General features: G+C 35.5%; 1 protein-coding gene across 3 annotated transcripts in view; it reads right to left on the bottom strand.

The window, feature by feature from the left end:
• MICU2 (mitochondrial calcium uptake 2) overlaps nucleotides 1-12,301 on the bottom strand; it is a 187,775-nt gene that overhangs the window by 114,484 nt on the left and 60,990 nt on the right. The window contains exon 4 of one of the 3 annotated variants that reach the window (XM_044668301.1): nucleotides 1,924-1,943. The exons of the other annotated variants lie outside the window; for them this stretch is intronic. Within the exon in view, the coding sequence (XP_044524236.1) occupies nucleotides 1,924-1,943 (20 nt within the window). The remainder of the gene's footprint in view (nucleotides 1-1,923; nucleotides 1,944-12,301) is intronic. 3 annotated transcript variants of the gene reach the window in all.

Below are 12,301 nucleotides of genomic sequence, written 5' to 3'. Positions count from 1 at the left end.
GTGAGCCCATTGTAGCTCAAAGTATTATTAATTTATCTCTTTTCTCTTTCTTTATGTCTTATTATACTAGGGCAGTGATGGTAAACCTTTCAGAGATGGAGTGCCAGCCCCCACTCCCACCTACCTCCCAGACTGAGTGCCGTGTCTGCCCCCTCCCCCAAATGCCAGGCATGCCCTGCCCTGGGGAGAGAGGAAGCTCTCCTGTTGGGTTGCTGGGCAGAGGGGTGGGTGATGGGAGAAATGTCCTCTGGGAGTGTAGAGAGGGGGAATGGCCTAAGTGTTCTCCCTTCCAGTTCTGCCACCTGTGGGGCACCCACCTTATCCCATGCATGCTCCCATTGGGCTGCTCGGCAAAGGGGCAGGGGATGTGAAAAAATATCATCAGGCTGTTGAGAGGGGGAGGGGAGCAGTCCCACCCAAGTCCCTCTGCCTTTCTAGTAACCCACTTGGCAGGGGGAGGAAGGGTAGCCTCATGTCCACAGAAAACGTTCTATGTGCCATCTTTGGCACCTGTGCTATAGGTTCACCATCCCTGTACTAGGGTTTCATAAGGACATGAAGTAAAAAAAGATTTCATGCTATTAGTTGTGCATTCAAGGTGAAGCACATGGTGTAGCCTTGGGCTAGGGATAGGTAAGTCCCACAAAATGACCAAAATATATCAGTGGGAATCAGTCTAGGTAAGTTGGTCAATACTTTATAAAGGCACAGTATTGTAATCTAATTGCAAGTGAACAGAGAAGGTGTTCAGAGAACAGGAAAGAGGATCAAGAATCAGCTGCAAAGTAAACTGGGGTCCAGAAGGGTTGATGGGGATTTTTAAAGGGAAAAGCTGTGATTCCATAATAAATTTAAAGGGTACTTAAAGGACAGTTTTATTAGAGAATCCAACATCAAAAGGATAGCTGAAGATTGAATTTAGTTCATATTATAAATAATAATTTCATTTACATTTGCTTTAAGTTTTTCAAAGTTAATTGATTGTCTACATATATTTCTTTTGATGGAAAAATTCTGAAAAACCTTCATTTCTGAAGATCTGATACAAGACAGGTGAAAAGGGAGAAGGAAATCTTAAACAGAAGTGGCCAATTGGCTAATTTAGTGACCATTCACAAAATTGCATATGTTTTACTTTTCAGGAAAGCTGTTGTGTACATTTATTCACAGATTTAACTTCCTGACTGAACTAGTAAGTATTCATTATCTTTTCATCCTTCTTTATTAGGATTTGCAGGAAAATGTTATAAATTCCAGATTTCTCTTTGGGTATATTTGCTTCTACCCCTCTGTCATCCCAGGTAGCAACCTGAAAACAAAACCAAAACAAAAGCAAAAACCTGAGAAAGTCCTCTTTCCTTCCTCTTTTCCCTCTAAGAGTAAACAACAAGACTGTCAGGACTTACACCTCTTTGAGAAAATTGACTCTTAACTAAATTATACAGTTATTTGAGATGAGAAATGGTAGGAAATTGATAAGTTATGCCTACAACCAATCAGCCATGTTTCCCATTCTACTGTCACTGGTCAGAGTTCACCCTTTGCTTCTTGTTCAAAGAACAATGTCAGATTTTTTTTCTTCCAACTATTAACTTTTATTTATTCTTTTTTGTCAAAAAAGGATGAAACTATCAGACATTTCTTAAAATATCCCCTCACTGTCCAATTGAATTTTGTTCTTGCTGTTCAGTTGTTTTAGCCATGTCCAACTCTTTGACCCCATTTGGGATTTTTTTGGCAAAGATACTGGAGTGGTTGTTTGCCATCTTCTTTCCCAGCTCATTTTACAGATGAAGAACAGAGGCAAACAGAGCTAATTGACTTGTACAAGGTAGCATAACTAGTAAGTGTCTAAGGCCAGATTTGAACTCAGGAAAATGAGTCTTCCTGACTCAGGGCCCAGTATTCTATCCACGGTATTACCTAGCTGCCCTAGCCAATTCCTTTTAACAAAGATGAAAGAAAAATGCAACCAATAAAATCAGTGGTCTCTTACAGTATATATAAATCATTGTACATCTGTAACTCCCCCTTCCCTACTACAGGGAAGAAAGTTTTCTCATTTCTCTAGGTCCAAGACTGGTTATTACAATTAATATGCTCGATAGCATCTTAGTCTTGTTTATCAGTGTATATAATGTATATAATAATAACATTCTCTCCTTGATATCTCTTAGATAAAGTTTCAAATTGTGGATCAATTGTAGTGGTATTTTATAGGATGCCAGGATCCAAGTCTGGCTGAATCTGGAATATGGGGATCCTGAAAGGCTTAGGAGATCAGATTTTGTTTATAACAAAATGTGTAGTCATTGACTATGTTCAAGCAGGGGAATGACATGACAAGTGTTTTATCTTACTGTGGGGGTAATAATATGTTTAGCTTAGAGCCTGGCACATAGTAGGAGCTTAATAAATGCTAATAAAATAACTTATTAGTTCAGACAATATATGTTGAGGGTCTGAAATAATGATAGCAGTAGAAATGGAAAGAATAGACAGATTTGGAGAGAAATTAATTTTCTTTGTGTTAGAAGAGGTTAGAATTTATGAGTTAACTGAAGGAGTCAATATAACAATCAGAATTTTTTTTGTCTTTTTTCAGATTACATGTTAATTAATTACATTACAACTTTTAATATTAATTTTCTGATATTTCACAATCCATGTTCTTTCCCTCTCTCTGATCCTTCCCTTCCCCCAAAAGGCAGGTAATATAAGTTGTACATACATCCTCATATAATATGTATTTCTATGTTTGTCATGTTGTGAAATGACATAGAGTGCTTAACACTAGAGAAAAATTCATGGAGGAAATAAAGTGAAGAATGGAATGCTTTAATCTGCATTTGGACTTTGTCTGCTCCTTCAATGGAGGTAGATATCCTTTTCTGTTATGAGTCTTTTGGAGTTGTCCTGAATTCTTGCCTTGTTGGTAATAGTTAAATCACTCACAGTTGTTCATCACATATTATTGTTGTTTCCACGTACAATGTTCTTTTGGTTTTGTTCATTTCACTTTGCCTCACTTCATATAAGCCTTTCCAGGTTTTTTGTAATCGTCTTGTTTGTCATTTCTTATGGCACAATAGTATTTCATTTCAACCATATACTATAACTTGAACATGGAATTTCTTTGTGTTCCACCCCCATAACATCAAATAATCAACTTTAAAAAAAACACCATTGAAATGATAACTACTTTGTCATTTAGAGATTTAATTCTTATCAGCATGTTGTATTTATTCTGTTTTAAAAATGGAAAAAGGATTGTTATTGTGTTCATTATATTTTTTGATGACTGAGTAGCATATTTTCATTTACATAACAACCAAAATATAGATCATCTTTTTCCATAGAACATAATTTTATGCAATAATCTGTTGGTTATCTAACCTAAGATCATTTATTATCCTTGTTGAAATATCTATAGATTCTATAGAAAACAAAAATTCTCACGAGCTCTGATTTATGATGAAAATATCTTATTTTCAAATTTATTACAAATAATGGGTCTACTTTTGTAATTTAGGAAATAATTTTCTGATTTTTGCCCTGGTCTAAATTAAATGCAATTTTTTTGTATTTGTCAGTTGAGGCATGTATGCATCATTCCATGGAAAAGGAAACCTATTACAATGCAGAAATCCACAAATATCCAGAAATTCAGCAAATATCCAGAAGGTCCTTTTAAATACTCACCAGAAGTGTTGGCCTTACTACAGAACTCAAAAAGAGTGCAATATAAAAAGTGGATGTCATTTAATGAGTCTAAGTGACATATATGCTCTTTCTTAAGCAAATAATTAGCATTATTTACAATAGGGAACAAAAAGCTAACATTAACAACAGGAACATAAATTTTTCAACTAATAAGTTTGGGATTTGAAAGAATAATACAAAAAATGTTAATGACAGACTCAGAATTTTCTTCTGAAATGGAAATTTTGTATTTCATCTATAAAATACACTTGTTTCTAAATGTGCTAGATCAAACATAATGATGATTTCGTTCTAATCTTAAGCAATGATTATGCCTTCAAAGAGCTGTGGACTGGATAACACATTTTCTATATTTTACCACAGTTATATACAATATAGTAATGTATACATTACCACCTATGAAATATGAAATGTCAAGTGATATTGAGTAAGAAATTTTTGGGGAAAAATTACATGTAGGTTTTTCTTTGGCTTAGGATTTGTTCCAGCATGAGAGAAGGAGGGAACAAGCATTTATTAAGTGTTTACTATGTGCCAGGCACTGTGCTAAATGTCTTTACAAACATTACCTCATTTGGTTGATTTGAGAAAAGCATAATTCTTCATTCTTTCTCTTAAAGCAATATTCTTTAAACAAGTTATGAAACTATAGAATTATGACAATTTAAGATCTATACCATATTTTTAGGTTATGGTTAAAAACAACTTAGTCTCAAGAGGATTTAACAAGTTTTATCTAAATGTAGCAGTAAACTCTTTATATAAATACAGAACTAAATAACTAAAGAAATACAACTAGCTTGTGGGTACAGGAAAGAATATAAAAATTATATTACATGAATTTACTTATTCTGTCAGTCAACAAATACTTCAAGGCTTACTATATGCCAGGAACTGTGATAAGTGTTATAGACTACAAGAAAGACAAAAATAATTTCCTCTCTTTGAGGAGTATATAATCTAATGGAGAAGACAACATGTAAACAATCATGAACAAAAAAAGTATATACAAGTTAAACATATAAAATAATTAACAGAAGGAAGGAATTAAATTACAAGGGACTAGGAAAGCCTTCTTGAAGAAGGTGGGATTTTAGCTATGACTTGGAAGGAAGCCAGTGATGCCAAGAGGCAGAAATGACACAGAATAATAGTTAGTGGGGATAGATTTATCAAGTGAGGGTTTTTTGAGGATGGGATAGACTGGACATGTTTGTAGGCAGTAAGAAAGCAGTCAGCAAATAAACTAAGAGATTAAAGATAAATAAGAATGGGGATGACAGAAGAAGCAATCTACTGGAGAACACCAGATAAAATGAAAGGTGCAGGGGTTAGCTTTGCCATTAGGGCCACTTCATCATGTGAAACAGGAATGAAGGAAGAAATAGTGGTAAAGGGAATGTGTGATTTGAGAGGAGGAAGGGAGAAGAACGAGATCAGTGAATGGGATCAATTTTTTTCATTAACATATGAGCAAGGTTTCAACTGAGAGGGTAGGGAGAAGGGGAGCAATGGGAAGTTTGAGGAGGGATGAAAAGGTTTGGAAGAGTTACTGTAGTGAAATGAGGTAGTGAGTTATTTAGGAGGTAAATAATGGATTTCCTAGAAGCACTGAGGGTCCAGTTAAGGTTATGTAATATAAATTTGTAGTGGACACAGTTAGCATAGTTGTATGAGTTTCTCCGTCTTCATTCAGAAATATATGCTTAGGAAGGAAGACAGTGGATGATGGGAGTTATCCAAGGCTCAGACTTAGAAGGGCAAGATCAGTTATACAAAGGTGCCAGGGATTTAAGAGAAGAAGATAACATAGATTTGAACTGGTTCATGAAGGGGTCCAGATGGAGAATGGAAGAGAATGCAAAAGTTGTTAAGTAGTACATACCCTTTCATCCATATTCAAAATCTCAAAAAAAGAAGAAAAATATCCATATGTATAAACATATTTATAACAACTCTTTTTGTGATGGCAAAGAACTGGAATTTAGATGTGAGAATGAGCTGGCTATCAGTTAAGGGAATGGGTGAAGAAGTTGTGGGGTACTGGAACATTACTGTGCTACAAGAAAGGAACTGGAGAAGATGTGTAAAAACCAGTGTAGAGTGAAGTAACCTGAACCAGAATGATTATATAATAACAATATTGTTAAGACAATCAAGTGTAAAGATTTAGGAATTCTTATCAATTCAGTGACCATTCCACAATTCCAGAGGATTCATGATGAAACATTATATCTACCTACTGACAGAGAAATGATGGATGTGAAATGGTTGTTGGTTATTCCTGAACAAAGATTTAAGGAGAAAAGCCTAATGTGGTCAATGGGAAGCAGGAGGAAGCCATTTCTCTTAAGTCTTTCCTCAGGAGCTAGGAAAGTCAGTGTCTAGCAGTAAAACTTTTACTTTTGGAAGGAAGGTGAATGAAACTAGAGAAAGAGGCAAAGAGGAAAGACTAGTAGAGGAATTAACTGGAAAAGGAAATAACTTTTCTTTTCCCACTGAAACTGTTTGAGCCCCCTGACACTTCTATACTTTTAAAAGAACAAAGATATTAATCAAGAGATAGTTTGTTTCATAATTAAGAAAGTATTGTATTTCATTGTTATATTTGTTTCTGAAATTTTGACAAAACTCTATTAGGACCCCTGGGAATGAGGAAAACACTGGAGGATTCAGAGTATTAGGATAACATTGAAAACTGTTGTGTTGGGTATCATTAAAAACAGACGAGGAACAAAAAGGCCTTCAATATGACAGACCTTTATTGCTGAGGAACTACTGTGGGCTAACTCCAATCAATCACTACAATATGTAAACTACAGGGACTTGAAAGGACAACACACATAACACTGAAACAGAGAGTTATTACTTCCTTAGCTTTGTGGTTTTAAATCCTCAGGAGGTATCTCACCTCCTCCCTGTCTCCCTACCCGCCCCTTCCAAATCAATGACAGATGGCTCTCAAAGGGTTACTTTTAATGAGTTTTCTATTGTTGAGTTGCCCAGGAATGAACACCTTAATCCATATGGTAATGTTACAACAGAACCATCTTCACTCTGGGGACTTTGTATGACAGGCTTCATGACTTCAATTTAGTGTGGCAGGAATCCAACATGGTTTGGTTCCATAGTTTATATAAGCAAAAGATGGCTCATGATAAAAAGTAAGTGAAGAGTAGGTACAAACTGAACAGCATCTATAATGTGTTTTTATGTCTCATAAGTCTTTATATATGAGTAAAGACAAAAAATATATGGCATTGCTTTATTAATAATTCCACTTGTCACTTAAAATGGAAAGAACAGGTAGGTAATCTTTTTGCCCAGTTTCATCCAAAAATCAACTCCAGGGCATCCTTTTTTATTTTTACCATTTTTTTCAGCCAAATAATTTGCATTTTAAAGTTGATGAAGCACAATGGTGAGAGCTCAGCTAAGAAGATTGTTATAAAAATTTCTTAAACTAGATTCATGTCACTCTTTTGCTATTGCTGACTTAAAATCCAGTGTCTTATAGGAGAAAATGAGTTGGGCTTGAAGACAGGAGAGGAAAATCCTTTCCTGTAATATCTTTAATTTTATAACCACATTATGTTTTACCTTATTTCAAACAACTCCCCTCCATGTACTCTTATGTTTTTAGTCAAATGGCCTACTTCCCATGTCTCTCTTTTCATGAGATTTATTCTATACTTGATTCCCACAATAACATGATGAAATAAGATCACAGCTCTAGAATTGGAAAGGCCTTCAATCCTCTCATTTTATAGGATGACAAAATTGAGGTGCAGAGAGGGTGGGACTTGTCCAAAGTCATATAGCTAGTAAATATCTAAGGCACTATTTGAGCATTGGTCCTCTGACTCCATACATAGTGTTCTTTCGAATTCTTTCTTTATGACTGGAATACTTCTCTCTAACATCACAGTATTTCTGTTTGCTGAAATCTTCCTATACTTTATACTCTAGCTCAAATATGCCTCTATGCAGCATTTTTTGATGATACCACTCTTCTTTGTACTTAAAAATCCCTCACAGGCCTATGTTTCTATGTTTCTAACACATTATGCCTCTTATACACTCTTTTCCTGCCAAACTGGCCTATCTTCTATTCTTCCTATAGTCTATTTCATTTCTGTTTTTTTTTAAACACCTGGAATCTACTCCCTCCTCACTTATATAGCATAGAATCTCTACCTTTAATATTCTTTTCAAATGCATCTCTTACATGAATCCTTTCATAATTCTTCAGTTTCTAATAACTCTTTTCTCAAAATTACCATGTTTATTTACATGTGTATAGAATATATATAGTATTTATTTATATTGTATACATATAGATAAAACATGAACTCCATGTACAAGCTATTTATTCTTCTCCAGTATTTGGCATAGTAGCCAGAGTAGAACTTAACAAATATTTGTTGATTTAACTTTTATTTTTGTTACTTAAGATGGTATTTTTCTTCTTATATCTTTGTAGCTTTGTTACTATTATAGAGAAATATTGATTATCTTTTGGATTTATTTTTTATTCTGCTTCATTGAAACAATGTTTAACCTGGTTCTCTGTGATTTTCTATGTTAACAATCATTGCTGACACATAGAAATAATACTGCTTTTATTGACAAAACCTATTCCCTTAAATTTTTCCTAGTCTTATAGCTACAATTGGCATTTCAAGTGCCATAGCAAATAATAATAATGACAATAAGCATCTTTGCTTCACTCTTGATCTTCCTGGGAAAGTTTACAGTGTTTCTCAATAAGTCTAGAACTTCGTTTTTTATAAGTGCTTTTGATAATATTGAGGAAAGGTCTTTTCATTCCTGTGTTTCTAATGTCCTTAATTGTATTTTATTAAAGTATTTTTAATCCATTAATATAGTCATGTGTTTTATCATTAATAATCAATCAACAAGCATTTATTAATCATTTACTATTTATTAAGCATTTACTCTCAAAGAGTCTCACATCCTAATGGGAAAACTACTTGGAAACAACTATGTATATACAATGTAAATAGGAGGTAATCTCAGAAGAAAGGCACTAGCAGTGAGAGGGACAAAGCCTTTTACAGAAGCTGAGATGTGATCTGAATTGAATGAAGCCAGGAGGTGGAGAGGTGAGGAAAAGAAGCCCTTTTCAGTAATGGGGGACAGCCAATGGAAAGTTACAGAGCTAGGAATATATGTAAGGAACATCAAAAAAAGACTATTATTATTAGAGTGGAGCATGTGGAAGTGTAAAAAAATTGAAAAAGTAGAAAGGGGCCAGGTTGGTCAGACCTATACTTTAGGAAGGTCACTTTGGCAGCTAAGGTTTGAAAATGGACTGGAATGACCAGAGACTTGAGATAGAGAGACTAACGATTTAATAAGCTTTATTATGCTAACTATTTTCCTAATGCTGAACCATCCTTTTTGGATATATTGGGTGGAGCAGCTGTGGTGAATTTATGGGAGCACATGGACAAAAGCTACTCAGGTTTGGCAGTTATGGATGAGTTGTATGCTGAATCTCATTGGAGGAAAACATGCAAATCGATGAAATCAGGGATGCATTTGAATATCTGGTTTTGATAATTTCATTTACTTTCCATTTGTTGTGAATTTTTCCCCTCTCTAGTTCTGAATTTGTTAACTTGGTTTTGCTCTTTGATCAAATTAGCAAATAATTTCTCAATTTTTTTTCTGTTTTGAAAACATCTATTTTAAGAATTTTTATTGGTATATTTTTTGATTTCTAAAATCTCTTTTGGATTTGTTTGAAGGCTATTTATTTTAAAGGATTACTTTATTTGCATCCCATAAAGATTGGTATGCTTTCATTTTTATTATTTTTATGATTTGGTCTTTAACTCATCACTAAAGATGTATTTTAATCTCCACTCAAGTCTGTATCATTTGTTGATATTTCCTTTATTGATTATAACTTATATTATTATGATCTATAAATGCTCTGTTTAATATTTCAGACTTTATGCATTTCTTTATGAATTTTTTTGTGGCCTATACAATCAATTTTTGTAGAAGTCCCAAAACAGTTTGTGAAATATCTGTAATATCTAAAGTTCCCAAATAAAAATTCTCTATATGTCTTTCAAATCCAGTTTTTCTAATATTTAGTGCAAATATGTAACTTCTTCTGTAATTTCTTTTTTATCTTTCTAATGGATTTGTCAAGCTCTAAGATCAGCTATTTTGCTCTTTTTAAATTTCAGTTACTTTTTCCTTTAATAAATTGTTTGCTATGTTTTCAATGTATATATTCTTATCCCTCAGCTCCCTCTCCTTCCCACTCTGCCTTCTCTACTGAATATTGATATTGCTTCATTATATAAGGTGCTTTTTAATGAAGGTCTTTTTTCTTGGTTGTTTTTCTTAATGCTACCTGGTTTTACTATTGAGTTGATTGAAATCATGACTGCAACTCCTACTTTTTTGGAGAGGCTGTTTGACATAGTGGAGAAACAGTAATGTGTAGTGAGGACACTATTGAACTTAAGATGAAAGACCAGTGTTAAAATATCATCTCTGACACTAGCTATATGATAAGTCATTTACACACTCAGACTCAGTTTCCTCATCTATTAACACAAATGAAGGAGCATCTGTTATACAACTACTTGTACTGGAGATACAAATACAAAATCCAAGATAGTCTCTGCCTTCAAGGAACATACATTCTAAAAGGGGGAGACAAACCCACACAGGGAAATTGTGGCCAGATACTCTGGTTTGGAAAATCATAGAAATGGTGAGTGGAGACAGAGGAGTAGATTGGTACACTTTTACCAGGAAACATAATAGACTTGATTTGAGTATGCTTCTAGAACCTAAAGGGGGAGGGATAATACTCATATATTAATAATAACACCTGTAGGACCCATTTTAGAGGGCTTTTGTGAGGTCCAAAAGAAATAATATATGAAAAGTATCCTGCAAACTTTAAATCATTATATATCAGCTGACACACAATACTTTATTAAAGTCAGTCGCTCTGAGCATCTATGTTTCTTGTGAGCATATGCATGTTTCTTGGGAGCAGCAAAAAATTAGGTTCATTTTCTAACTTCCACAATTCATTTCATTTTTATTGGTCAGTGTGGTCCCTTAATATTCAAAGTTAAACCAAGGCTAAACTAAACACTTCCTGGAGTAATGCCAAGTGGAAGTGGCTTCACCAGATATCTAGTCCAGTGATGGTAAACCTATGGCATGTATGCTAAAAAGGGCATGCAAAGCTCTCTCTGTGGGCATGCGGGCACTCCCCAGAGTTCATTACTTGAAAGGCAGAGGGACTGGGGTGGAGCTATTCCCCTCACTTTCTCCACATGCCTGAGGACATTCCTCACTTCTGCCCCTCTGCCCAGTAGCCAATGGGAGCGCTTCCTCTCTCTCTTGTCTGAGGAAGGTTTGGGGAGGGTTTACATGCTGTGTGAGGGGGTGTTGCAGATGGGAACCTGTTGAGTCTGGGGTGAAGGTGATTCCTGTGGTGGGGAGGAGAGGTGCTAGGTTTGATGGGAGCATAGTTCACAATGGCACACAGCTGGAAAGGAGTGGAGCTGGAGGGGAGCAGAGTGTTCTGGCTGTGCACCTCCCCTTCTCCACACTCATCAGCTGCTCTTCTGTCCAGCAGCCCAATGGGAGCACTTCCTCCCTCCCCTGCCTGGGGTAAAGGATGGAGGGGGGAGGAGAAATCAAGCTGGGGGTAAGGTGGGGCATTTGGTTTCGGAGGGGTGGGCATGGCATGTGGTTTGGGGGGGGGTCGGGGCAGGGCCTGGCACTCCATCTCTAAAAGGTTTGCTATCACTGATCTAGTCCTTTTCAAACCACCAGGAAAATGCAAAGAAACTTGAAAACTGCTCCGGTTTCAGAGCAACCAGTTTTGAAGTTATAAATATTTAAGCATGAAATGATTCAAGCACAGTGGCAATGTAAATAGAGAAGTAAATCTGAACAGTATATCTGAAACACATTTCTATGGAGAAACTAAGATCTAATAACAGACTGATGTCTCCATCTTTTCTTCTCTATGTTGAAATAATAAGGTTTATTTTTTTAAATTAAAAAAAATTTACTTTTGGTTCCAAATTCTCTCCCTTCCTCCACCCCCTTTCTCCACTCATTGTGAGGACAAGAAAAACTATAGCCATAATACATGTGAAATGATGCAAAACATATTCCCCCGTTAGTCCTGTTGTGAAAAAGAGGGAAAGAAAGTAAAGAAAATTTAAGTATTAAAAATATGCTTCAATCTACACTCATAGGTCAGTTCCCTTTCCAGGGGTGGATAGCATTTTTCATCATGAGTCATTTGAAATTGTCATGGATTACTGCACTGATCAAAGCAGTCTTTCATAGTTGGTATCACAACAATATTGCTGCTACTGTATATAATATTCTACTAGTTCTGCTTACCTCACTTTGCATCAACCCACAGAAGTCTTCCCAGGTTTTTCTGAAACCATATCTTTTGTCATTTCTTTTCCTTCCTTCCTCCCTCCCTCTCTCTCTCTTCTTCCTTCTTTCCTTCCTCTCCCTCCCTTCCCTCCTTCCTCCCTCCCTCCCTCTC

Source organism: Gracilinanus agilis, chromosome 3 (assembly GCF_016433145.1).
Source record: "Gracilinanus agilis isolate LMUSP501 chromosome 3, AgileGrace, whole genome shotgun sequence".
NCBI classification, from domain to species: domain Eukaryota; kingdom Metazoa; phylum Chordata; class Mammalia; order Didelphimorphia; family Didelphidae; genus Gracilinanus; species Gracilinanus agilis.
The sequence above is the reverse complement of the archived record's forward strand: the minus strand, read 5'-3'. Positions and strand labels throughout refer to the sequence as shown.